This window comes from Camelina sativa, chromosome 14 (assembly GCF_030686135.1).
Source record: "Camelina sativa cultivar CO46 ecotype springtype chromosome 14, ASM3068613v1".
In the NCBI taxonomy this organism is placed as follows: Eukaryota; Viridiplantae; Streptophyta; class Magnoliopsida; order Brassicales; family Brassicaceae; genus Camelina; species Camelina sativa.
In genome coordinates this window covers 10,651,376-10,677,478 of record NC_141893.1, presented here as the reverse complement: position 1 = coordinate 10,677,478, position 26,103 = coordinate 10,651,376, and the positions used below count along the sequence as shown (strand labels likewise).

Below are 26,103 nucleotides of genomic sequence, written 5' to 3'. Positions count from 1 at the left end.
GCTAAGACTAGATCTTTAGGTGATGTAGTTGTTGAGTTGTTATTGAAAGAGTAAATAAATGGGTTGGCATTGCCATTGGTCCTTGATGTTTACAGCTACACGTTTCGCACGTGCCAAACATATCAAAACAATTCAATCATTCAAGCAATTGCGACCTTTGGTGTCTCCATGTGCCTCTCTCTAATCCTAAAGTCAAATTTTTTTTGTTACCCTTTTCCTATTTTCATAATGGTGTGGGGAGTAACTACCACCAATACAATCACACACACAAAAAATGTGAAACCTTCACAACCAAAAGTTAACGCATTTGTATAAAAAATTAAAGATTGGAAACATGTGATACAAAAGGTGGAGAAATGCTGTTAAGACTTAAGAACAACCAAACTTATGGTTGATTATAATAAAAGTGGAAAATAAAATTCTTGTTTACTATATCATATGCTTCAGAAAACTATTTTACATATCATCCCTCACTAACAGCAACACTTGAGAACATCAGAGCTCGTCATGGCCAGTCTCTGACTTGTAACTTTGGCCCAAGCCCTTGTCGTCGTGCGAGTAGAGACAATCTGCGGACGGATGAATCACTCCATACCCAAAACCTTCAGCTGAGTTACAGTACGCTTCAACTTGACCGTCTTTGCCTTCAAGATTCACATCGTTGAGGACAATGTGACTGCAAGGGACTGTGTCGCTGCACGCAAATTTGATGGCTTTCGGACTGTTGGTCGTCCCCGTTATGTTCCGGTACATTATCTGGCTGATTTTAACCGCTGAGGTCTGCATTTATAACAAGAAGGAAAGAAATAGATATAAGTTTTCATCTTTGTATTGATAGAAGAATAATCACAATCACGAGGTTGTAGTGCTATTGTAAGGTAACCTGATTTTGACATGTTGTTGGAGAATCGCAGTAGAACTGATCAATGAGTATCGGGTTTGCAACATCTTGCATGTCTACGTTTGCAAATCGAATACCCTGAACGTAACCAGAACCTCCCTGTTTCGAAAGAGAAACAGTGAAATAAAATTGCTGTTGATCAAGCCAAATCAAAGTTTATTAAAGACCGAATGTTTATTTTTGTTTTTACCTGATATGTTTTAATTCTGAGTCCATTAGTTGTCCCTCTTAACAAGGCAGTTTCCAACACTACTTGTGTTACAATGCCTGTTGTGTTATCCTTTCCAAGACTTCCAATGCTGCAAGAAATCCCGAATAAAGTTATATTTGATTTGTAACAAGATGTTATCTAGAAATTTGATGATGTACGTACCTGATTCCATGTCCAGGTCCACAATAGATGTTCTTCATCTTTATATTCGAGCTCGCATTTACAATGGAGACACAATCATCCCCTGTGCCGATTTTACAGTCTTGAAGGATAACATTGGTAGATCCAGTGATATGGATTCCATCAGTGTTGGGACTATCTCCTGGAGAAGAGACCATAACTTTGGAGACTCGAACTGAACTTGACCTTGCAATGATGAAATTCATCTGCTGACTGTTCTGGATCGTCAAGCCACTTACTTTCACACCTGAACTGGATTCTATAGTTAACGCCTGCAGTCAGAAACACAAAACATACTGTTGAACCAAACAAAACAAGCAGAGACATTTGTCAGGAGAAACTGGTAAATAACGAAGGCAATGGTTTCTTACCGTTGGTGCACTTTTGCAAGGCTGTAAGAGAGAAAGAAAGATGAGTAAGATTCTATTCGAAAACTCAGACATTTGGTTTTTAATTTAAAAGAAAGCTAAATTTGGGTATAAAGGATTTTACGTTAGACTTGTTTTTCTTGCAAGAAGCAGCCCACCATTTGCTCCCAGAACCATCTATAACTCCTTTCCCTTGGAAAGTGACCCCTTTGAGTTTTGAAAATTCGAGCCAAATTCTTTGGAACTTTGAGTCCCAATTGCTTGGCTCATCTGGTGCCACTATTGTTCCGTCAATCTGTAAACAAAAACAAGTCTCTGAATTATATAAGACATACTTGTATATATATATAATAATGGTCTAGTTTCTGTTTCACTGCTGAAGACAACAAAAATAGAAGACTTATAATGTCAAACTTAACCTGAATGATCAACTTTTGTTTACATGGACCAGTGAACTTTGTTGCATTTACTAAATACCGCCGTCCTTCTGGAACCAGAAACACGGATTTTGGTGTATCACAAGCCTTACTCCATGCGCTTATGAATGCCTGATTTAAGAAGAGTTTTGACAGATCAGTTGAGCAAAAATATTGAATTAAACCACGCAAAATCAATATGTTAAGTCCACAATGCACACCATTTCAAGTTTGGATATATGTTTTATTCCAGACATAGAACAAATGGCGTTTTAGGTATCTAGACAACCTTTCATTTTCATGGAATAAGCAAAATGATCGCAAATGTACCTGAGTATCATCAGAAACTCCATCTCCAGTTGCACCAAATGTATCCACATTCACCAGAGTCTTACCAGAACTTCGGCTTGTGAATGACGGCAAATCAAAGAGCTTTGTATCATCATCATCATCTAGCAGTACATCAAAGTTCTCAAGCTCCTCAAGGATGTCGAGATCGGCGTACACCATTTCCCCTGCAGCTCCATAAGCAGTAACCAGTAATAGACCTAGAAGGGAAAGAATGACGAGCTTATCCATCATATGCCTCAATCAAAATGCCAAGAGAAGATTCCTTATTGATTTTTAAAATCCAGTGCCCACTAATGAGATTTCTTTGCTAGAGATGATTGGTTGTGGGTTGAATTTATATGCAGAGTAATTAGTGAAGTTTGTGGGGTTTATTGGCTTGGCTTAAAAGTACATGAAGATAAGGCCTTGTTTTTCTATATATCTATGCTTAAAGCACAAGTCATATGCTTTTTTACTTCTTTGCTTTACTCCAAAACCTCTATACAAAACCTTCGTGGTCAACTTGTTCTTGATAAAAATGTTGGTCCCATGAGATCTAAAATAAAACAAAACGAGAAAGAAGGCCCTGAAGATCTCTCAACTTTATAAACTCAAGATGCTATTTTAAGAATTTTAGAGATGATGTGGTATTGAAGAACGAAGAACAGACAATCTATACTATATTAAAAAAAAACAAAAGTAGAAGTGTCAATGAGTTTGTTGTACCAACCTGGCAAATAAAGAACCTCAGCCTCCTGTGTTGTCTTTGTAGAGTGTCAATCATGTGTTATGGCTTCAAGCAAAAGAATCCATTTCAGATATCTAGAAAAAAAGGTGTGAACTTTGCAATTGGATTCGTTCTTCTTTTTCATGTAGCTGAAGAAAAAGAACACTGTCTTGCAAGTTCGGGTTATCAGCTTTTCAGAATGACTGAACTATAACCGATCTCCCTCATGAGCTCTCGTGAAGCAGCGATCTCTCTTATTTGTCTGGAGATTTCAAAGTTACCCATCTCAAAGTAAAATTTTGAAACTTGGATGTAAACAGCAAAATCCTCGGGTTCAAGATCCATCAAGACTTCCGCTGCTCTTCTTCCAATTGATTCGTTTCTATGAATCCTGCAGCTCTGCAGTAATGAGCTCCACGCGATGCAGTCTGCATCTCCACGTGCCTGACGAAGCAGCCTTTCGGCTTTTTCCACCAAACCAGCACGCCCTAGCAAATCCACCATGCACGCATAGAGTTTTCTTCCTGGAGAAATTCCATACTTTGTTTCCAATGAGTCGAAAATCAGCTCCCCTTCTTCAACAAGCCCAGAATGACTGCAACCTGATAGTACAGACAAGATTGTAACTTCGTCTGGTATGAGACTCTTTTGATCCATTTCTCTCAGCACCTCAAGACACTCTCTTCCCATACCGTTTCTAGCATAGCCATTGATGATCGAAGTCCAGCAGAAGATGTTAGGTGACTCAAGCTCCATAAACACCTTCCGAGATACTTCATTCTGACCGCTCTTTGAATACGCATCAATTAGAGAGCACGAGACTGCAACATCAGATGCATAACCGGTTTTGACAGACCAGCAATGTATAAGCTCGCAGCTATGTAAATTTGCTGGCACAGAGAGTGCTAAAGCCTTAAGAACAGTAGAGAGAGTGACTTCGTCGATTCCAGTTCCTTCATCAATCATCAAACCAAACATCTCAAAAATATCTTTAGTGATGCCACAGTACATCAGAGAAGTCATCAACGAGTTACAGCACTCCAAACTCAAGCAAGGCAAACTCTGGTAAACCAACACAGAACTGTCAATGTCATTGCATTTTCCATACATGTCAATCAAAGCAGACTGGACATAAAGACTTCGAACATCAAAACCCATTTTTAGAACATAGCAATGGATCTGCTTCCCGGATTGAATATCACTGTTTCTGCTACAGAAATTCAGAAATGACATGAATGACCGTATCGAAGGTCTCTTCCCCCAAAACTGCATCTTGCTAAACAAATCAAGAGAATCAAGCACAGAACCATAATCTGCACAGATAGAAACAATCGAGTTCCATGATATTACATCCTCTTCTGGGACAACATTGAATGATTTCATAGAATCGAACAAATCGCCACAAGCAGAGTAAAAATCCACAAGTGCATTAGCCACAAATATATTAGAAATGTCCCATCCAGATTTAATCACTTGGGAATGCAATTGCTTCCCTTCATATAACAACCGATCATTAGAGCAAGCACGGATCATATAACAATAAGTTAACCCATTCTCAATTACACCTTCAAGTTCCATCCTTTGAAACACACCAAACAATCGCTTTGGATCTCCACTCTCGCAAAAACATCTCAACAGCAAATTACAAACTGCTAAATTTCTCTCAGGCATTTCATCAAACAGCTTCAATGCAACATCAACAAGCCGCAAAGACGCATAAAGACCAACAATTGCAGATCTAACAAACAAATTACATCCAAACCCAAGCGAAATCACCCTACAATGAACTTGTGTTCCTTCTCTACAGAACAATTCATCACTACATACACTGAGAACCGAAGGAAACGTGGAAGCACTCTCTCTAAGACCACAAGAGACCAGCTCCGCATAGAGTTCAATAGCTTTTAAAGAACACCCGTTTCGACTATACCCAGAAATAAGAAGATTATAAGTAACAACATCTCTTACAGACATTTCATCGAACACTTCGTGTGCAGATATCAAGTTTCCGGATTTGATCAATCCATCAATTTTACGGTTATGGGTGTAGACGACGTCGCTAGGGTTTAATTCAAGAAACGAACTAAACTCCAAACGAGGCATTGCAATAAGCGGACACAAATGCTGAGCTAACGTCGTCGTTGTTCTTCTAAGAAAGTATAAAGCTCGTCCCCCTCGCATGTCTCCGACACTTTGAATGAAGATTAAAATACAAAAGTATAAAGAAAGTAATCTCTCTACAAGCCGTAGTTCGCATTTGTATCAGAGCTTAGAAAACAAAAATTGAATGCGTTCTTGCTCCTTGCACCGCAAGTATCATTGTCTTCACAAGAAACCGGCTTATTATACAAAAGCCTGGGCACTCGGACCGAACTGAACTGCCGAACCAAACCAAACCGAACACAGGTTAGGTCAATTTCGTTTGGTTTCGGTTTTAAAACAATACTGCAATTCAATAGGAAGGAAGCAAGGAAAACTCAGAAACCGGTTCGGTTCAGACCCACCCAACCGAAATTACAAAAAATGTTACTTTAAACCGGAATTACTAAGATGAACCGAAATGTAGCAAATTTAACCAAATTATATAACATAAAAATCCAAGCTTTCACACTTTTTTTCAAATAAGAGATCCATTTTTATTACAGAAGAAGATCACAAAGACTCTTTGAGAGCCAAAAGCAATCGTCTTTGTTTTATCGCCAAACCATCCAAACAAAAGAACACAAAGAAGCTTCGTAGAGAGAGAGAGACAAATGGAGATCATATACATAGAGATACTTACAATATTTGGCATTTTTTTAGTGGAATATATAATAAACACTAGCAAGTAGCTGCAGTTGCCTCCAAGAGAGAAGCCACAAACTGCATTTGAGTATCTTCATCGATTTTGGAGAAGAGAGGAACGTGAACGAACAGAGACTTGTGTCCTTTTTGCTCTGCGAACCTCAGTGAGTGATAGTACACGTAGTTGCAAACAAAACGTCCGGCGTCGTCTGATTGAACAACTTCAAAGCCTTTCTTCTTTAATAACTCGAAAATGGCCTCTGTCGAGCATGAAGTCTTCAAGATACCAAAAAAAAAACACATTCATATCCAATTAGAATGTCTATAAATTATTGGTGGAAGAATGTATATATATATATATATATATACCTCTTTTGCCTTTGAAATGCTTCCATCTTCAACAGCTATAGGTAGATGCTGTGTAAAGAAACGTTAAAGAGAAACGCAATTAGTGTCTTTCTTGGATTGCTATTGAAGTGAAATTTATATGTTTATGTCGTCGCGTTTTACCTGTGGTTGCCATCCCAATTCATCAGGACAACGGAAATGAGCTTCGTTCACTGCTTGTCTTTCAATGGCAAATTTAGTTGCTCCGCTATTTACCCCTAGATGAACCTATTAAGAAGCACCAGGATCGAGAGAAAAGTTTTGTTTATCGATCTTTCAACCATCAGAAGAACACTCAAATCACAAGAAGAAAACAAGCCTTTTTTTTTCTTTTTCTCAAAGTTACAAGTTCTTACAAAACATTAACTAGCTAAAGCCTTAACAGCCAAATCAAATAAAACATCAACAGTCTTAAGACCATAGTTTGTCTCACACAGTCCATAACCAAGCGCACTAGTCAAATCAAAAACAGAGCAAACCTCCCAAAGAGATAACTCTCTTTACCTCGGTTAAGAAGAAAAGAGCACAAAAACTCAAAATCCAATTGCAAGAAGAAAATCTAAATCCTAGTTAGACTTGGACTTAAGCTATCAGTCTAAGTCTAACCAAAAAAACAGAAAACAAAACTGATTACCACAAGAAACAGATGAAGAAATGATAACATTAAGAAATGAGTAAAAGAGACTTACCCAGACAACAGTTCCATTGATGTTCTTACCATCAACAGAGACAACACTAGACTCCAAAACCTCATAAAGCTTAGATTTTGCACCATCCCCAGCAGTATCAAGAACAGTGCAGCTACCAAGACTCAACCCAGAAGGCAACCCTCGCTTCTCAACATAAGATTTCAGATTAGTAGCAATCTTCTCAGTAGGATTCTCAGAAACCCCAAGAAATTTCTTGAACCCAGTCACATGAATCGTAATTGCTTTTGGTCCTTCGGAACCCATCCTCCACCTTCATATTATATAACCACATATACAGTAAAATCAAAAGTTACAAATCAATTCATCAGTTCTCAATGAAATATTATCGATTACACACACATAAGCGGATAAGAGTTTGACCCAGTTAGTGAATTGATGATTAAAGATCGGATCTTTGTTTGTTTCTTACCTGAATTTTTTCTAAAAATTGCGATTGAAAGAAGAAAAAAAAAAAAAAAAATCGAGTTTTTATGGTTTGTGTTTTGACTTTTTTTGGATTGAGGAAACAAAACTGAGTTTTGGTTTCTTTGTTGTGGCGAGAAGAATGATAGGATATAGATGAGATAGTTTTCGCGGTGGACTATATTATAAACAAACCACTGGTTTTGAATTTATTTACGGGAAAATGCCACTACGAGGTTTGTAACCGGAGAATAGAAACGTCTCCGACACCGTCTGAGGTCAGTCGATGACAGTGAAGGATGATGACGTGGCGTGTTTTTATTGGGAGATATGATTTTTTTTTTTTAAATAAAGGTGTTTTTTTTAAGAATGAGGTTGTTGAGAGCCGCGCGGTGCCAACGAAACACAGGTAGATTTACTATATTACCCCTGTAATCAGATTGTGAAAACGTGCACAAAATACCTACTACTATTATTTAAACTCCATTTGTTAATATAATTCTTTTTTATATTGAAATAATATAAAAAGAAAGTAGTTGTGAGTTGTGACTTCAAAACTCAAAAGTAAACAACTATATTACTCTATTTTAGAAAATAATAACCTATACTTTTTTTATATAAAAAAAATAAGTTAGAGAATTAACCATTTTTTTAATTGTATAGTTATGAAGAAAAAAAGTAATCAATATTCAACATATTTCAAATACACAACGAAAGATCATTTTAGCTTAAAGTACCTCCAAAGGCTGTTATTGAAAAGAAAAATAAACCTTGGGTATATGTATACACAAGTACTCACTAATCACTATCATCTGTTTTTGACATCATATATACTCACTAATTTACTAGCTAGTATCATCTTAATATGGGTCAAATGGTTGCGATGGGAATAGTAAATACATGTATATATATGAAAAAAATTTATCAAGTGTTTAAGGTTAAGACACCAATATAATATGTTCTGAAATGCTACATATATTAATCTGATTCGATTATTTTTAATGTACTATTCCTAAATCCCAATTGGGGACAATATATACATTAACGAGTTTTCTTATGTGACAAGTTTAACCATGGTTTTTTCAATTCGTGCATTGCAGTCAGTGTACTTGCAAAAATGAGACGTTTGTTTTGGTCGGTTCAACTACTCAATTAAGATTGCCGTATAGTATACAAGATAGATCGGACTTGGGTATTTTTTATTTAAGAAATAGCATTTTCAAGCTACATAAAAACATTAAGCAAAGCCAAGATTCTCAAGAAGTATAGTACTCCAAAACATGGAATGTCTCAATGTTATACATGGAATGTCAAAACATATTCACGAATAAGTCATGAATGCAAAAGTAGTACGTAGGATTTGGTATATAGAGTCAATGTCTTAATAAATTAAGAGTTCAAAGTTGAGAAGTACGAAATCACTGAACAAACGCTCATTCCCAAGACTGTTCTCGAAACAGTACACAAATCCTACGTACGTTTCAGATTCTTCTTCTTCTCTCTCTCTCTCTCCAACAACAGAAACCCGAAAGCAACATAATTAATCAAACCCTAGAAGAAAATGGTCACGGTCACATTTTCATACGCAATTATTAATTATTTAATCTTCTTGTTAAAGTTCATCATAAGCCAAGTTGTTATTACTCAAATGGAGATTTCCCCCAAATGGAATGCCTCTGAGCCTTTCTCTCTCGGAACCCATTATTGCTTTCTTCATGGTCCTGCATCCCAAACATTTCAACAATTAATTGGTATATTAATTGAAAAGTATACATATTCAGCTCCAATGCTTTAATTAGTTGAATGGGTTTCTATAAAAGTAAACTGTGTGCAGTGTAAGCTTCAATACTATATAAAGGATCTAGCTCATAAATTTCACACATTGTAGTAGTTGAGAATCAATGATAGTCTCACTACCCCCTCTCCTTGACTTCACTCTTATAATCATCAGTAAATAATTACTTTAGCTAGGGTTCTGAATTTTTTTACTGAAAGTGATGCTATTTGTCAAGGATAAAACATAGATAGTTTACTGAAATTACCTCGAGAGCATTGAATGGTGGTATTGCATTGTTATCTTCCTCACAAAAACAATGATCTGAAGTAGCTCTCTTGTTGTTCACTGGAGGGAAATGTGCCCACTACAACATCCCCAAATCAAAGAAATTTGAAATCACAAAATGTTATAAGCTAGCTAGATTGCTTTAAAAGATAACTAAAATTAAGATGGAAACTAAATTAGGGTTAATCTTGTAGATTGCTTTAAGTACATTTTTAGCAGCTAGGCTGAAAGCTTCCTTGTGAGCCATGCTTGGATTCTGAGCCTTTAACCTCCTGATCTCTTCCCTACTCCAATTCAACACCAAAAGGGAAACCAATTAGCTCAAAAGCTTGTTAAAATTTTGTAAAAAAACACATACACATGTAATTATATATGTGAAGGTGAGTTGATTGATTTCTTACTTGATGAAGCAATTGTATGCTGAAGGAGCTCTTTGTCGTTTCTCAGGTGCTGTGTACACAAACTCAAAAAACACTGATCAAAAGCCGAAAAATCACAATACCAAAATTTTAAATTGAATGTATAACCAAACAAACGTATACGTTTATTGACAACTTGGTAAACACGAGACACGTCTTCATCTTCATTGTCTGAAGATGAAACCAAAGTCGTTGGACTGTTCTCCTTCTCCTGAGAATTCACCTTCAATGCTTCTTCTTCCACACCATCTGTTGCCGCGACCTCCTCTTTTCCCGCCTGCACACATATACATATATATAATCATGAACTGTAGATTGATCAAATATGTACACTATAGATGCATGTGTTTGTCTATATATGTATAGATGTAATGGGAACCTCATCGAGATTTGACAGAGAAGCTAGGAGATGGAGAGGAATGAAGGAAGCCTTCATCAAATTGACAGAGAGAAGGCTTGTGCAGTGTCCACATCTCACAGTCACAACCATAGATAGGCTTGTGTACGGTACACTCACCTGGAACACATATATATTCATCAAATTTCATAATCATAAACATAAAGAGAAGGAGGGAGAGCAGAAGTTAAAGGTATACCAGCAAAATAGTGGTGCAAAAACCACACTGGACATGGCAAATCTGCCCCGGCAGATCAAAAAGATGGTTGAGTGTTGTCGTCATGTTGGGGATTTTTGTCATAGAGAGAGACAGAGAGAGAGTATGTGTGTGTGTGTACGATGAATGATAGGAGATATATGTATGTGTGTGGGTGAATGTGTATATATAGATAGAGAGATAGGTATTTTATACATCATTAATGTAAAATACATAATGAAATATTTCATGTTGAATGCTTTGGTTATATGTTAAAATGCACAACTCAATTCATCTTATGTGTGTCACTATCTCACTTCTTATAATTGGAATCTTCATCGTCTCGATGAGCTGTAAGCAGTAAATGATTCTCATTCTTTCTATTAATCACATTCCTAACTCCTTAATAGTAGTAGTATTAAACTACAATTTCTTCTCTAAAAAAATGATGTATATAATATCTTGTTGATGATGGAGTTCTAGAGACCATTTACTTGAGTTTGCTTTAACTAAGATCCGGTTCCCGTTATATAAGTGCATTAGTGTCACACTCACAAAGTCACACACCGCATACATATGAAAATTATACATATACGTTATGAGAGTTTACCATTAGAAGAGAGATTTTGTTGTCCAAAGTACATTTTAAACACACACATATAAGCTCCCTTAGCTTGAAAACCATTTTACATTCCTTCTGTTTATATGTTCATTTTCTATATATACCGTGCAAGAGATCATAGATGAATTATTGTAAGTTTTGTAACATTGTTTGAACAATTGATAGAATAAGAAAAATAAAATAAAAAACAATGGTGAAAATGTAGTGTTAAAATGAACTATTTAAAAATTGGAAACCCGCGTTGCACAAAAGTTGAGAGACAGTAGATCGAAGAGAGACCATTTAATAAATGATGTGGTGTGGTTTGGTTTGCAAGTTAGAAAGAAAAAAACAAGTGAGGTTGAGAAAGAAATGCCTCTTTGTCTCTCATGTGTAGTTGTCTCTTTAAATGGGAGTTATTGAATCTCTCACAAACTCAACAGTCTTTGGAGTTTTAGGTTGAAGTGAGAGTGAAAATGAAAGTGCAGTGAGTTGAGACTAGTGCGGGTGTTTCTAGGAGACTCATCACTTTTAGTAACTCGGAATCTTAGGATTTTATCTTTCTTCTCTCACAATTTTGCTAACTGTTTTTTTGACCATTTTACCCAAACTCTTCTCACTCTCTCAATCTTTCTTCAAGTTTCAGTGCTCTCTCTCTCACTCTCTGTCATGTTATTTCTACTGTCCCTCTCTTTATTGCTCTCTCTGTCTCACTTACTCTCATCTCCTATATTGTGTTCAACCACAAGAAAAAGACTTTACACAATTTCCTACCCACTTGTGTAATTTGTGTGTGTGGAGAATCCAATGCAATTACCCAAGCCCAGACTGAACATTTTTGACCCATTTTGAATTTTTTATTGAGCTCACACTTTAATCAGCCAAAACACAGAGTCAATAATTTCGATCTCAAGTCCTTTGATGTGTGGTGTACATTTGAGAGGTTTGGATGAGATTTCACAAAACATGTTGATATTGAAAGTCTGAAAGAGATGAGGATTTTTGGTTTAACGTTCTTCTTCCCCATATAAACTTAACATTTCTAACTTCTACCAAACTCAAACTTTAACATGACAACTTAATAAAAAGAGAAAATCTTTTGACTAAACACAAAATGATTGATAGGTCCAAATCTCACTATAACTAAACCTTAGAAGAGAAGCTTTGAAATCAAGATAAAACGTTCCAAGAGAATCTAAAACCGATCTTTTAAGCAAACAAGTTATCAGAGCCAACAACAACCAAAAGTTAAAGACATTTGTGCAATGATATGATTAGAATCAACTGTGATTATTCAACAGACACTAAATCAATACACCACACCACTCGGAATCAACTTTCATTGCAAATAGCAAAAATCAATCCAAAGCTAAAGCTACGTTTTGAACAAGACGATCAAGCAACACACTGATTCATCACAGCATCCTAATTCTACAACGACAATTCACCATTTCAAGATCAATCAGAAGTGAGAACATTTCTAATCAAAGATAATATAAATGTATTGATGCAACGATTTTAAAGTATCCTCAAAAGAGCAAACCCATCTCAAATATCTGAAGTAAAACATATCCAATCTAAATTCCCAAAAAAAAAACAAAAAAAAGACAAAACATAACATAACCTAATCACTCTTCATCAGGCGTCTTGAACACGTAAGTAGTCCCACACTTGCCACAGTAATGCCTATCGAAATGACTCGCCATGAACGTACCAGGACCACAGCTAACAGAAGGACACTCTTTCCTCAGCCTCTGAACCTTACCACTCCCATCAACCCTGTAAAACTGCAGAACCGCCAGCTTCACCTTCTTGTGCACGTGCTTGATCTTCTTTGGCTTCGTGTACGTCTTCTTCTTCCTCTTCTTCGCACCTCCCCTCAGACGCAGCACCAAATGAAGCGTCGACTCTTTCTGGATGTTGTAATCGGCTAACGTTCTCCCGTCTTCCAGCTGTTTCCCGGCGAAGATCAGACGCTGCTGATCCGGTGGGATCCCTTCCTTGTCTTGGATCTTCGCTTTCACATTGTCGATCGTGTCTGATGACTCAACCTCTAGTGTTATCGTCTTCCCCGTTAGGGTTTTCACAAAGATCTGCATTTTTTTTTTTTTTTTTGCGGTTTCTGCTCGGAGGAAGACGATGAAAGCTTTTAGCAAATGGCTTTTATATGGCTCACCCAACTTCGAAATTTAGGGTTTCGAGTAAATATATGGGCCTCAGGCCCAATTTAAGATATGAGCCCATAATTATTAAAACGGTGTCGTCTTTCGTTGATTAATGTCATTTAAAATTGATTTTTTTTTTTTTTCTTCTGGGTTTGATTCGTTATCTATCATCAATGGCGATTGTATCATCACTACGAGACATCAACCTCTTCTCTTCACTACCTTCGACGGCGGATTCTTCATCATCGGGAACATTCCGGCCACCTCCTCCTCCGATACCGGTTCCCAAATACGCACCGTCTCGTCGAGATCGTAATCCGAAAACGAACCATCAAACCGATACACAGCCGAAGAAACAGCCACAATCGAATCCAGCTCTAAAGCTTCCGCATCACCGAACCAGATACTACAAACCGGTTAAAGAAGGAGTTATCTCCTCAGACGGCGACCGTACAATCGTAATCGGAGATTCCGGCGTCTCCTACCAGCTTCCCGGTGCTCCGTTCGAGTTTCAGTTCAGTTACTCGGAGACTCCGAAGGTTAAACCGGTTGGGATACGCGAACCGGCGTTTATGCCGTTCGCGCCTCCGACGATGCCGAGACCATGGACTGGGAAAGCGCCGTTGAAGAAATCGAAGAAGAAGATTCCGTTGTTCGATTCGTTCAACCCACCGCCGGCGGGGAAACCTGGGGTTAAGTATGTTGAAATGCCTGGGCCGTTGCCGTTTGGGAGGTATCCTAAAGAAGGGATGAACAGAGATGAGATTTTAGGAGAGCCGTTGAAGAGATGGGAGAAAGGGATGTTGATTAAGCCTCATATGCATGATAATCGTCAGGTTAATTTGGGTGAGTGTTGTTTTTATTTTTTTTTGAATTTTAGGAGTTTTGGAGATTTCAAGTATTTTACTTATTTGGATTTGATTGATTTGTGTGTGTTTGTTATAGGAAGAGATGGATTTACACATAATATGTTGGAATTGATACATTCGCATTGGAAGAGACGACGTGTTTGTAAAGTTCGATGTAAAGGAGTTCCTACTGTTGATATGAATAACGTGTGTCGTGTTCTTGAGGTATCTGTTTACGATTCTTGATTGATGTGTTTTTTGGTAATTGTTAGTTTCTTGATTAGCATTTTTTTGTAGAGCTAGAACCTTTGTTTAAGTGGAGACTAGAACTAGAAAGATTTGGGTTGTTTGATATCTTATTCCAAGTTTTATCTTTTGATAGTTGATGTTTTGTGACCTGAGAAAGTATGTTTACTTCGTATAGTTGAAATAGTGATGGACCGGCTCGTCTAGTTTTTTTAAACTTCCCAGTCTCGTTTTCTGTTGCTCTTATCTAGGAAAAGACAGGAGGAGAGATTATTCACAGAGTCGGAGGTGTGGTGTACCTTTTCAGGGGTAGAAATTACAACTACCGCACACGTCCACAGTATCCGTTGATGTTGTGGAAGCCAGCAGCTCCTGTTTATCCAAAGCTTATTCAAGAAGTTCCTGAAGGATTGACTAAAGAAGAAGCTCATGAGTTCAGGGTGAAGGGAAAGTCTCTTAGGCCCATATGCAAGTTGTGTAAGTATATCTTACCGTCAAAGCAGTTCGGCTTTTTGCTCTTTTGTTACTTTGGGCATTTATTAAAGTCAATTGGCTCGTAGTGTGTAAGAAGAGGTAAGACACTTGGTTATATACTTACTATTATTGTCTCTGTTTTGCATTGCAGCTAAAAATGGAGTCTACGTGTCGCTGGTCAAAGATGTTAGAGATGCCTTCGAACTGAGTTCCTTGGTGAAAATTGATTGCTCAGGACTTGAACCTAGCGATTATAAGAAGATAGGCGCTAAGCTTAAGGTCTATGAATCCTTCAGGTTTTTCTTTTTTTTTGCACCTATACTTTGCACAGCTCTGCATCTTCACTGGAATCACTTTTGGACGATCTCAAATGTCGAAATTCGAAGCATTTTAATTATAAACAGTTTGAAAATTATTTTTCACTTAGCTTAGGAATTCTATAGTTTCATAACCTTCGAGCGCTGCTTGTCAGGAAGACAAAAGTTCCTTATACTCTTATTTGCCATGCTGATCAATTTCTCTCCGGCTTCATGTTCTATCTCATAATTTTGGTTTTCATATTTGGTTGCCACTTGCCAAGGCTTCATCATCCAACATTTCTCTATATATCTGAAAAAGGTTTATCTTCGTTTACCAGGAGTTAGTTCCTTGCGTGCTTCTGTCTTTCGATGATGAGCAAATACTCATGTGGAGAGGACGAGAGTGGAAGTCGCGATTTCTGGACAATCCTTTAATTCCAAACCTTTCTGAGACCAACAAAGCGAATGAACTTGATCCCTCAGGTATTAAATTCTTGAGAACTCATAAACCTCATACGTGTTTACAATTTTCAATCATCGTACTATCTGGAGAAAACAACAACCTTTGTCCAAAAGCTATTTCCAAAAAAATGCTTCTCATAGACCTTTCATCTGTTATTTCCTTTTTAGACAAACCCAGTAAAGAAGAAACTGTGTCTGATCCAAAGACAGTGATCTCAAGCCCCAAAATGATCTCTCTCTGGAAACGGGCGTTGGAATCATCCAAGGCAGTGATTCTTGAAGAGCTTAACCTAGGTCCGGACGATCTATTGAAGAAGGTGGAAGAGATAGAAGGCACTTCACTGGCTGCAGAACACACTTTCACAGCTATGGTCTTGACGAATAGTGATGGTGCAGCCGAGGATTACGTGGAAGACAAGGATCGGTCCGAAGAGTATTATAGTGACATAGACGATGACTTTGACGACGAGGGTTCCGATGATGAATCGCTTGATCCGGTGGGTCCAGTGGGATCTTTGCCCGTCGACAAGATAGTTAGGAAGCTGAGGGAAAGACTAAAATAGAGCCAATAGTGTTACTATGTAATTTCATCTTTGTTTTGTGTAAATGTTGTAAACATACTCCAAACCTCAAGTGTCAAACGAAGTGCTTATAGACTAGATTAGGAGCACGGGTTGAAATTTCTTTTATTTATATTATAGTTTTTATATAAAATATAATTTATGTGATTGTTTTTAGAAGTTGTTGTAAATAAAAGTTAAGAACTGAGTTGAAATTTAGGATTCGGGTTAAAAGTGATTGTTTTTAAAAGTAGTTGTGAATAATATTAATTTTTGAGATTTTGTTGCCTATATATGGTTACTTAAATATTCAGTGAAGATTTATTTTATTTTTTTGGAATATAATTCATTTATTTCTTCAGATTTAAAACAAGTATATACATTACATACTAGATTTTAATATGTGGTACACCACAGAACAAATTTTTTTGTAATTAAAAAACAAAAATATAAGTTGCATTTGTTTGTTAGATTAAAATTAAAATTGTATAATTGTATTTTGATTTCTAATTTTATGATTTAACTCACGGTATACCGTATAATAACTTTTTTTTTTTTGCATAGTCATAATTTCATCGATTTAATTAGATATGTCCAGTATTTTAATATTGATAGTCTATAATGTGTAGATCAAGACCCATTATGACAATAAACTTTTGAGTAATTACTTGATTCTTTTATATAGATTTTAACCCGCTATTATGTTTTTTTTCAGGTTTTCTATAACTCAAAAAAATTATGTTGGATAAAATATAAAATTATATATTTTTTAGTTTTATATTATATCATTGAGATATTTGTTATTCTATTTGCTTTGAGTATATAAAAATTATAGTTTTCATTTAGAATTTGCCTTAAGTATATAAAAATTATAATTTTCATTTGGAATTCTATTCGCTTTAAGTATAGACAAATTATAATTTTTAATTAATAAATTTGAAATCGATTTATGTAGAATATTGGATTGTTTATTTTTTTTAGAAGAAAACTGAGATATTTTAATTCTAAAAGAAGACAGAAAAAGTATTTTAGAGATAGTTTATAAATATATTGTTAAATGTAAAGATTGTGTAAGTATAAACCGAAATTGGTTTAGGAAATAGAAATCAATTTAGTAGAGATATTTTAGGACAATAATTGATTTTCAGATTTTTGTATATTATGAAGATAATCGAATTTGATTTCCATATTTTACTTGTTATTTTTTTTTGTGCAATTTTTTAGGGATCAATTATGTAAATAAGTTGAATTTCAAGGTAGAATACAAAATGTACTTGATAAATGTATATATAGATATAGATTTACATAATTAACACACACACAAAAACATACACTACATAGTAATCAAGCATTGTTAGTGTCTCTAGCTAGTATCGCAAATGACCATTGATTTGGAACCCCTTCTGAGCACCAGTGACGTGCTTACCCTTTATAAAAAAGGGCACTTGCCCACAGCCACATTTTATACGTTTGATTTTTAGGCCACATTATTAAAAATATTTTGTTGATTTAGTAGGTTTAGGATGTTTTGCATATGTATTTTGTTTGAAATATTCATGTCATTATATACATTGAGACCCTTAATTTTGTATTGCCGCTCATTTATTCTCTTATGGTTATATTTAGGTTAGTTAAAAATTGTGATTTAACTAAATTAATTAGGCCACATTTTTTTTTCGCCCAAAGCCCCAAAGTACCTAGGCACGGCACTGCTGAGCACAATTGGTATTAAGATGAGTTACTGATCGGTTAAACTCATTGATTACCGCGGGGGGACAACAGAGAGAGGTCATATAGTAAGTAGCTGTGCGTTGTTGGTCGAATTGGTGGATTGATAAGATTTACCCGTTTGGATAAAACTCAAAACAGTAATAATACGGTTTGATGTTATGTATAAAAACTGTAAATGTGATTTCTATTTACACAGCATAATATAGTAGTAAGACATGAAAAACTAGAACCACGTGCACTACTAATTCTCTAGATAAAGACTTTTTTCCCCCTCATTTATAGCTTCTTCTTCTGCATTAGCCACAAATGGAGAATAAGAAGGAAAATGGTGAAGAAGAAGAAGAAGGTTCCATTGAAGGAGACGTACTCGAATCGATCCTCTCTTATCTACCACTCCTCGACCTCGACTCCGCTTCCCAAGTCTCCAAATCATGGAACCGTGCCGTCTTCTTCTCCCTCCGCCGTTTTAAAACATTGCCGTGGTTGCTCATCTACACTCAGAAGACTTATCCGCCGTACACCATGTCGACGACGGCGATGGCTTACGATCCCAAGTCTGATTCATGGATCGAGCTCAACTCCACGTCATCATCGTCATCACCATCATCTCCCGTCGAACACGTGTCCGTCGCTCGTTCGTCTCACTCCACGTTGCTCTACGCTTTGTCTCCGGCGGGGTTTTCCTTCTCGACCGACGCGTTTCATCTGACTTGGCGACACGTGGCACCGCCGAGAGTTTGGAGGATTGATCCGATCGTGGCTGTAGTCGGACGGAGCCTGATCGTAGCCGGCGGCGTTTGCGATTTCGAGGAGGATAGGTTCGCCGTGGAGCTCTTCCACGACGGCGCGTGGGAGAGATGCGAGTCGATGCCGGATGCTCTCTACGCATCCGCGTCGGCCACGTGGCTTTCCGTAGCGGCGAGTTCGGAGAAGATGTACGTGACGGAGAAGAGTTCAGGCGTCGCGTTTAGCTTCGATCCGGAAACCAGATCGTGGACGAGGCTTCTCGATCTCTGTCCCGGCGGGTGTGGATTGTACTCTCGTTCGATTGGATTCTCCGGCGAGAGTCTAATCATGGCTGGGATCACCGGAGACGAAGATAATCCGACGGGAATCGAGCTTTGGGAAGTTACAGTTTCCGACGAGTCGCCGATGGATTCGAGATTCGAATCGATTGGATCTATGCCTGAGGCGTGTTTGGATAAACTCAGAGGAGCTGATTCTGACTGGCCGTTAACGTCGTTAGCGTTTAACGCGGTTGGAGATATGGTTTATATACACGATGCGGCGGAGAACGGCGGAGAGATTGTGGCGGCGGAGATTGGAGAAGGAGGGAAGCTTTGTGAGTGGAGAACTCTGCCAAACGCAAACGCTATTTGGAATAATAAAAGTCACGCGGCGGAGAGAGTTATCGTTGCGTGTTCAAACGTTGGTTTTAGCGATTTGAAATTTGCGTTTAAGAATAATTTGAGTTTCTCGACAGCGTAGTAGGACTAGGATGTCGAATAATCTCGTGTCAGTTTAAAAAGTCAAAAAGTTTCATTGTTCATTGTATTATTTTATCTATAATCGAATAAATGTAATGTGAAATCGCGAATTAGAAAATGTGATTTATTATATCTTTAATAGTTTTGAGAAGTCGGGTTACGTGGAAGCTATTTAGCTATTTTTAGAAGTTCTTTTTTGTTAGGTGAAGAAGAGTTGTTGCTTGTCCGATTACGTACGCTTTAGGTGAGTGTGACATGTTCACCACACTTGAAGCTTAAGGTAAGATAAGTAAATTACATGAAGAACCTGAGCTTATTGCACATCAACGACTTTATTCTTTTACAGTTTCTTACAGACAATACCAATTTAAACATTTACCAATTATTGAAAGAAATAATTGTTGGAAACCAACTATTTCAACTTTATATATTTTGAATTAAAGAATCAAAATACAAGACGTAGCTCATACTAGTACTTGAGATAAAAACGCTTTGGTAGCTAGGCATAGTGAAACCTTCAGCCGCCGTTCCATGACTTGTCGATTGCTGGCTCAAAACCGTAGAGAGCGACCATTAACTTTCTTTGTTGGTGGTGGACTATAGTACTAGCTAGGCATAGTGAAAGCTTCCTGTTCACCTAGAAGCTCCCGAGGAAGCTCGAGCTCCCTATTTGGAAATGGAATTGCCAATTACAGCCTTATCCTTATCAGTTTGATACATAAATGGGTAGAGAGAATGTGTTTGTCTCTCTCTTTCTTGGCTATAAATAAATAGCAATTATATTTACCCTTAACCTATATTGCATGGAAACGGAAACGGAAACGCGGAAACAAAACGTTTCAGAAACGGAAAACGGGTTTTTTTGAAAAATAGGTAATGGAAACGTATAGGAAACGTATATATATATATATGTAGATATACAATATATATATAATATATATATAATAAATCCCTAAACATAAAAATTATAATAATAAAAAATTCTGAAACAACACAAATTCAAAACATAAATGTTAAATAGTTTAATTAAAAACTGTAAAAAAAAACTAAAACGTTCAAAATCAATTTTTTTGACCATCATCGCCATTCTCATTTTCATTGGTTTCACCAAACAAAACTGCCTCTAAATCAGGTTCGTCGAGAGAAAGATCTTCAGACTCAAGTCTCCCTAGATTAGACCCATCTAGTGAATCAAATTGATCACCTCCAAGATCCCACATTTGATTAGGACCATTTTTATAAGCAGAATTTTTCCTTGATAAAAGACGAAGATTGTGTGGACATATACCAAATCTTCTGCTCTTTGTGGAGCAAGCTTGTTTCTTGTTGCAGAATGTATAAACTTGTAAGTACTCCAATTCCTTTCGCAACATGAGGATGATGAAGGCTGTCCAAGTAACTTAAAAGCTAAGGCTTGAAGCTTTGGTGCTAAAGCTCAATGAACTGCCCACCATTTTAGAGGTTCTAGGATGAATCTATCATGCATTGCATCAACAGTACCAAAGTCTTCCAAGCATAATGAAAAATTGGAATATTCAACATTAACTTCTCTTCTTTCATCTGGATCTGTAAAATACCTCATGATGCAATTTTTTCTTTCTCTAGTAACCTCTAAATCTTGATGTGGAGATTTTCTATTGGTTTCTTCTCCAAGCCACTCTGAACTATAATATCTGTATGCAAAAATATACCAAAAGGTTATTGTTTATGTAAATGTAAGAAAACAAAATCTAGTAAAAGTATGATAAAGTTATAAACTTACTTCGGATTCAGAGAATGTGCCATTCAATGGAGAGGAGTATTGCTCTTATTCCAACGAGAGATCAAAACAGAATTCACAGCATTCCAGAATACAGATTCTTCGTCAAGTTTTTTTCTTTATTTTCTAAAGATAGCCTTCTTCACATTCTGAATCATATTGTCTCACCACTCATCTACTAAATGAAGAGAAGGCTTATCAGTATCAACAACTCTAATCACACTATATATGGGCAAAGTGAAAGATAAAGCATATTCAAGCCCATCCCAAAACATTTCATCTAATATCTTTTGTTTCACCGCATATGCTTTAGTTACATTATCTTCTTTATAATCATCCCACTTAGTACTGATCACCATTTGTTGCAACCCAATTTTTATTTTCTTGAACCTTTTGAATATCACAACCGTGGAGGCAAATCTGTTAAAATTAATAAAATACAATAGTGTTATATTTGATATAAACAAAACATAAGTAATAGTTAACAAAAGAGAAATAAACCTGGTAGAAGCTATTGTAAGGAGTTTAAGATCACAATGTTCTGTAAACATCACAAGCCTCATTCCATGGTTCATAATGAAGTTCTTAATCCAATTCACATCCTCACTTAGAGACTTGATCCAAGAACAAGAATCATATACACCTTCGTCTGTACTTGTGTTTAATAATGGTGAACATATGTTCTTCAAAGCAAGGTTCAAAGTATGTACCACACATGGGGTCCAGAAGATGGTAGGATACTTGGCTGAAATAAGTGAACCAGCCTTTACACAATTGGCAGCATTATCAGTAACTACTTGGATAACACTTTCATGTCCAACCTCCTTTATGCAGTCTATGATCAACTCTGCAATCATCTCACCTGTTTTTGTTTCACCGTGGGTATTAATCGCCCTTAACATCATTGGACCACTCTCATTTGCAGCAAGCAAGTTAAATATTGGTCTTCGTTGTGGATCCGACCAACCGTCGCTACATATACTAACTCCTTTCTGTTTCCATGAATTCTTTAAAGGCTGTAAGTGCAGTTCAAGGTTCTTCTTTTCTTTTTGGAGAAGTCCAGTCCTCAATGCTTCATACCCAGGGGGAACATATCCTGGAATGTTTGATGCTCGCTTATATGAATTTTGGTAGTGAGGATTTCTTGCAAGGTTAAAAGATAAACCACCTGTGTAATACATTCTAGCAACCTCGCCATCACATTGCTCCCTTTCCTCATTCTTAAATGCCTTTGCCAAAGGTGAATCCATTGTCTTTCTCCTCTTCGGATCAAGCTCATTTGCAATTGGAACAATATAACTCATATCATAATCAAGAGAAGAGTGAGACGCGTTCCTTGTTGATGACGGCAACAGAACTGTTTTAGGAGCTGCACGTTGTATTCTTTTTTTGCACTCATCAACTAACTTTCTCATGTTAGCTCTTTGTTGAGAAGTAACCTTCAAACACTCTTTAATTCCTTTTGCTCCATCTTTCAACAAATGAGTTGTGGCTCTCCAATTAGAACCAGAATATTTTGTACTGCAAAATTTGCATTCAAATCTCCATGATCCTCCTCCAACCATCTTCTCAATTTTATTCACATAAATCCACAAAGGCGCCTTATCATCAATGTTAGATAGATCATCAATATTGATTTCTTCTCCGCCATCATGTAGAGGGTCAGGTGGTGTATTAGATGTGCTCATATTACTGGAAATTAAGAAAATAAATTCTCTGAGAACTCATAGGTAGAACCCGTCAAACTACACTATAATTGGACAAAAAAAAGAAGCAATTAATAATCTCCAATTCAAAGGAGGAGAAGATCAAAGACTCCAAAAAGTCAAAACTCAAAACTCAAAACTCAAAACTATCTTCTTATATCTACGAGACCACGACTTCAACAATCAACATATAAATTAATTATTTCATTGACCTTAGTTGAGGAAGAGAAAAGCATACCTTTGCGGTGGCGTCGTCTCTTCTACGGTTATAGCTTTTGCTTTTTTAGGGTTCGACTAGTTATGACTTATGAATTCTTATAAATTATATTCTTTATTTATTAAATTTCAAAATTAGAAAAAAGAGTTTCCTTCGCATTTCCAAAACGGAAACGGAGTTTCCAACGTGTTTCCAAAACAAAAATGGAGTTTCCATCGTGTTTCCAAACTGGGATTTTTAGGAAACGTGTTTTTGTGACTTGTTTCCGAGTTTTCACGAGTTTCCGTTTTCAAAACGTTTCGGAAACGGGAAACGCACTTCAAAAAGAGTTTCCATGCAACATAGCCCTTAACTGTTTTGACGGTGGAATAGAGATAACTTTGACCTCCAACATAATTACGTCAATGTCATTCGATTATCATGGATATGGAATTATGGATCCAACATAAATGGACTTATGTGGTCCTTAATATCTTGTTCTTGTATGTATTGTGAAAGCTCTAGGCAACGGCTAAAATCTGAATTGAGAGTTGTTGATCAATCATTTATGACAATATCGATGTTAATTTAACTCTCAATTATTAATTTTGTACTAACAGTAAGACTTAGTTTTCATTTTGTTGAAAATAAGTGGAGCACATCAAACCAATCAATGGATATATGATGATCAGATGATGATACACTTATACTCTTAAAAGTTTAAACTTAGCTTTCAAAAGCATAGCTACGTTACTACAACACCAAAGTCAAAGTGATATACCTTAACAGGCTTACAAGGTCGGCCCACTAAATGTTAGATATGTTAACCCATAATTAATTGGAAATTTGGAATGAATTGGTTCAATGTATCATCTACAATAAGCCAATATTTATTGCCTAAATGAGTTGATTCGTTTTCCGCAAGCTTTATTTTTGCATAAGGTTGAGATTGTAAACATTTGACATTATAAATCGTAAACTACGTTTTATACAGAATGAGGCACAAAAGCTACCACGTGGTTGCAGCCTTGTTCGATCGAGATTTGTGTAATACAGGTAGTTTAGTTATGACTTATGACCACCAAAGCAGCGTCATGCATGCACATCTAAGCATTGTTCGTTAGAAAACTAAAGTTCAAATCTTTCATTTTATATTTTTGGATGCAGCGTATAACCTTCGTTGACTAAAAAAAGAGAAGATACTGATCACAAAATGTTAGAAATTAAAAGTTACTGATCATTGCACCTTCTTTGTTTTCTTTAATTATGCGCTATGCATACGTTATGTTTTATTTCATCCAAAACAATTAGCTTGCACCTAAAATCAGATCTCGATTATCATATATCACGATAATATAGAGTTGTGTTTGAATTAATAAATATTTTTAATAAATGGTAATAAACGAGAAAATGGATACCATTACAAACATTTAAACGATCACATGAGGTGTTGAAAACAAGCATGTATCTTCTTATATATGTAAGGATTAATACATATACGTTATAAACTTATAATAGAACCAACCCGTTACCCGTGGCCGTGGAAGAGTCAAAAGTAGAATTATATTCTTCGTAAGAATAATGAATATATTGTAATGCACTTATGCGTACAAATGTTTGTCGGGTTAGTAAACTAATAATTTCCTTACAGAACCGGAGAGTGAGTGAGGCAAAGATTCACGTAATCCAATTTATATTCGATGTTGTAGCATAATTAATTAATTGATGAAGTAGTTAGTTATATCTCTTGCTTATAAAAGACTATCATGAAAGATAATAGCATCATGTTCACTGGAATGTTTTGAAACTACTCTTTTTCTCGAATTAATTAAATTAATCTCCAAAAAAAACATATTTTTCTTCAGATAAGAAAAAGAATGATATCTTTGTCGAGAACGTAAAATGGAATATCTTCGTTTGCTTTATGTTTTCGCTTTTGACATTATAAAAAGTAGGTTATAATACGAGTCCATTTCACTTTGACACTTTAAATCAAACAAAAATAATCTATAATTTCCCTTCTGTGGCTTGATGTTCAAGTACAAACCACAGGTCCTCGAGAGTGAACGTTCGGTTAATGGTAAAATATACGCGGAAGAGGTTTAATTTAAGCTGGAGTTTGATTATGATTAGATATTATGAAATGGTTGAGATATCAGAACTGAGACACTTAAATAAAGGTAATGCGATCATCGGTTTATATTATCGAATTCGTGACCTTAAATATTCATTTTCAGGTGGTCAACATATAGTTGAAAGCTTATTAATTAAATTAAGAATTATGGATGCCACTCTTATTGGAACTAAATTGTGGTCTTGATAAGTCAAAGATAGAGCGCACTCGCCCGTCGCTATTTGAACATTTATTTGGCCTATTTTATTAAGCTTCACAAAGACAAATCAACGACGATTAACGTGGCACTATTTCGTTTAGTTTGGAGTTTGACTTAATTACGTATTTTTTATATATGCACCGAACTTGTTCAACAAATGATGAACTAGGTGAGAAAAACCTAACTTTTATTCCACAAAAATAGAATAATATTTGACTTTCAGTAGCGGGGAGCTCACAAACCACGATAACAATTAGGCCACGTTTAAAAGAAGATATTAGACCAAACCACACAATTAATATAATTAAAAACACGAAAGTAACGCATAAATTAAAGGAAAATTGTTGAAGATATTTTTCAAATTTTCTATTTTCTTTAATGTGGATCGATCTTGGTGAGTAAGTCAGCTTGTATTACAAAATTTAACAAAAAAAGTATATAAGTCAACCGTTTATTAAATTCAACCATGATAAAATTATACTATCATTCAACAATATGATATTTAAATGTTAAGCTGTATTGCACAATATATTTAAATTACTCAACCGTAAAAACTAGAACAAAGAGTCTAATAGTTTATGGTAATGTCATTGTTGATATTTTTTCGTATAACTAAAAAATATGATGACCTCAACTACAGTCAAACCTCTATAAATTAATAAGGTCGGGACCATGAAATTTTATTAATTTTATAGAGGTTTTAATTTATCGATATATTAATAATTTTATTAATTTATGAAGAAATT

The 26,103-nt window shown here is 36.1% G+C and overlaps 7 protein-coding genes and 1 pseudogene across 10 annotated transcripts; 2 read left to right on the top strand and 6 right to left on the bottom strand.

Moving 5' to 3' along the window:
- Positions 1-284: 284 nt before the first annotated feature.
- Positions 285-5,511, bottom strand: LOC104741058 (putative polygalacturonase At1g80170). 2 transcript variants are annotated; one of them, XM_019235661.2, is made up of 9 exons: positions 3,137-5,511; positions 2,407-2,624; positions 2,080-2,208; positions 1,785-1,955; positions 1,664-1,684; positions 1,275-1,564; positions 1,092-1,200; positions 884-1,000; positions 285-780 (listed from the first exon to the last, which is right to left on the bottom strand). In XM_019235661.2, exons 2-9 carry the CDS (start codon positions 2,584-2,586, stop codon positions 496-498), a joined length of 1,302 nt encoding a protein of 433 aa, XP_019091206.2. In that variant the 5' UTR covers positions 2,587-2,624; positions 3,137-5,511; the 3' UTR covers positions 285-495. The 2 variants fall into 2 exon arrangements, with proteins under 2 accessions (XP_019091206.2, XP_010460133.2); XM_010461831.3 differs by lacking the exon at positions 3,137-5,511 and having other exon boundaries at positions 2,407-2,962.
- Positions 3,183-5,314, bottom strand: LOC104741059 (pentatricopeptide repeat-containing protein At1g74600, chloroplastic). Its single transcript, XM_019235663.2, has one exon. It carries the CDS (start codon positions 5,312-5,314, stop codon positions 3,320-3,322), a length of 1,995 nt encoding a protein of 664 aa, XP_019091208.2. The 3' UTR covers positions 3,183-3,319.
- A 233-nt stretch (positions 5,512-5,744) lies between the features above and the next one.
- LOC104741057 (uncharacterized) lies at positions 5,745-7,704 on the bottom strand. Its single transcript, XM_010461830.3, has 5 exons — positions 7,424-7,704; positions 6,994-7,264; positions 6,428-6,532; positions 6,287-6,334; positions 5,745-6,193 (listed from the first exon to the last, which is right to left on the bottom strand). Exons 2-5 carry the CDS (start codon positions 7,255-7,257, stop codon positions 5,954-5,956), a joined length of 657 nt encoding a protein of 218 aa, XP_010460132.1. The 5' UTR covers positions 7,258-7,264; positions 7,424-7,704; the 3' UTR covers positions 5,745-5,953.
- Positions 7,705-8,782: 1,078 nt separating this feature from the next.
- On the bottom strand, positions 8,783-10,986 carry LOC104741056 (axial regulator YABBY 4). Of its 2 annotated transcripts, XM_087483756.1 has the most exons (8): positions 10,494-10,986; positions 10,277-10,414; positions 10,021-10,174; positions 9,880-9,928; positions 9,687-9,762; positions 9,459-9,557; positions 9,061-9,137; positions 8,783-8,967 (listed from the first exon to the last, which is right to left on the bottom strand). In XM_087483756.1, the coding sequence occupies exons 1-8, from the start codon at positions 10,593-10,595 to the stop codon at positions 8,961-8,963; spliced, it is 702 nt and encodes a 233-aa protein (XP_087339882.1). In that variant the 5' UTR covers positions 10,596-10,986; the 3' UTR covers positions 8,783-8,960. The 2 variants fall into 2 exon arrangements, with proteins under 2 accessions (XP_087339882.1, XP_010460130.1); XM_010461828.3 differs by having other exon boundaries at positions 8,922-9,137.
- A 1,582-nt stretch (positions 10,987-12,568) lies between these two features.
- On the bottom strand, positions 12,569-13,265 carry LOC104741055 (ubiquitin-ribosomal protein eS31z fusion protein). The gene has a single exon (XM_010461825.3). It carries the CDS (start codon positions 13,188-13,190, stop codon positions 12,720-12,722), a length of 471 nt encoding a protein of 156 aa, XP_010460127.1. The 5' UTR covers positions 13,191-13,265; the 3' UTR covers positions 12,569-12,719.
- Positions 13,266-13,379: 114 nt separating this feature from the next.
- LOC104741054 (CRS2-associated factor 2, chloroplastic) lies at positions 13,380-16,299 on the top strand. 2 transcript variants are annotated; one of them, XR_015580667.1, is made up of 6 exons: positions 13,380-14,102; positions 14,202-14,329; positions 14,602-14,827; positions 14,976-15,120; positions 15,462-15,606; positions 15,754-16,299. XR_015580667.1 is itself a non-coding variant. In XM_010461824.3 (6 exons), exons 1-6 carry the CDS (start codon positions 13,430-13,432, stop codon positions 16,146-16,148), a joined length of 1,695 nt encoding a protein of 564 aa, XP_010460126.2. In that variant the 5' UTR covers positions 13,398-13,429; the 3' UTR covers positions 16,149-16,299. The 2 variants fall into 2 exon arrangements, 1 of the variants encoding a protein (XP_010460126.2); XM_010461824.3 differs by having other exon boundaries at positions 13,398-14,102; positions 14,976-15,103.
- A 1,689-nt stretch (positions 16,300-17,988) lies between these two features.
- Positions 17,989-19,481, top strand: LOC104741053 (F-box/kelch-repeat protein At1g23390-like). The gene has a single exon (XM_010461823.3). The coding sequence runs from the start codon at positions 18,183-18,185 to the stop codon at positions 19,362-19,364; it is 1,182 nt and encodes a 393-aa protein (XP_010460125.2). The 5' UTR covers positions 17,989-18,182; the 3' UTR covers positions 19,365-19,481.
- Positions 19,482-20,424: 943 nt separating this feature from the next.
- On the bottom strand, positions 20,425-22,810 carry LOC104743486 (uncharacterized; annotated as a pseudogene).
- Positions 22,811-26,103: the final 3,293 nt, after the last annotated feature.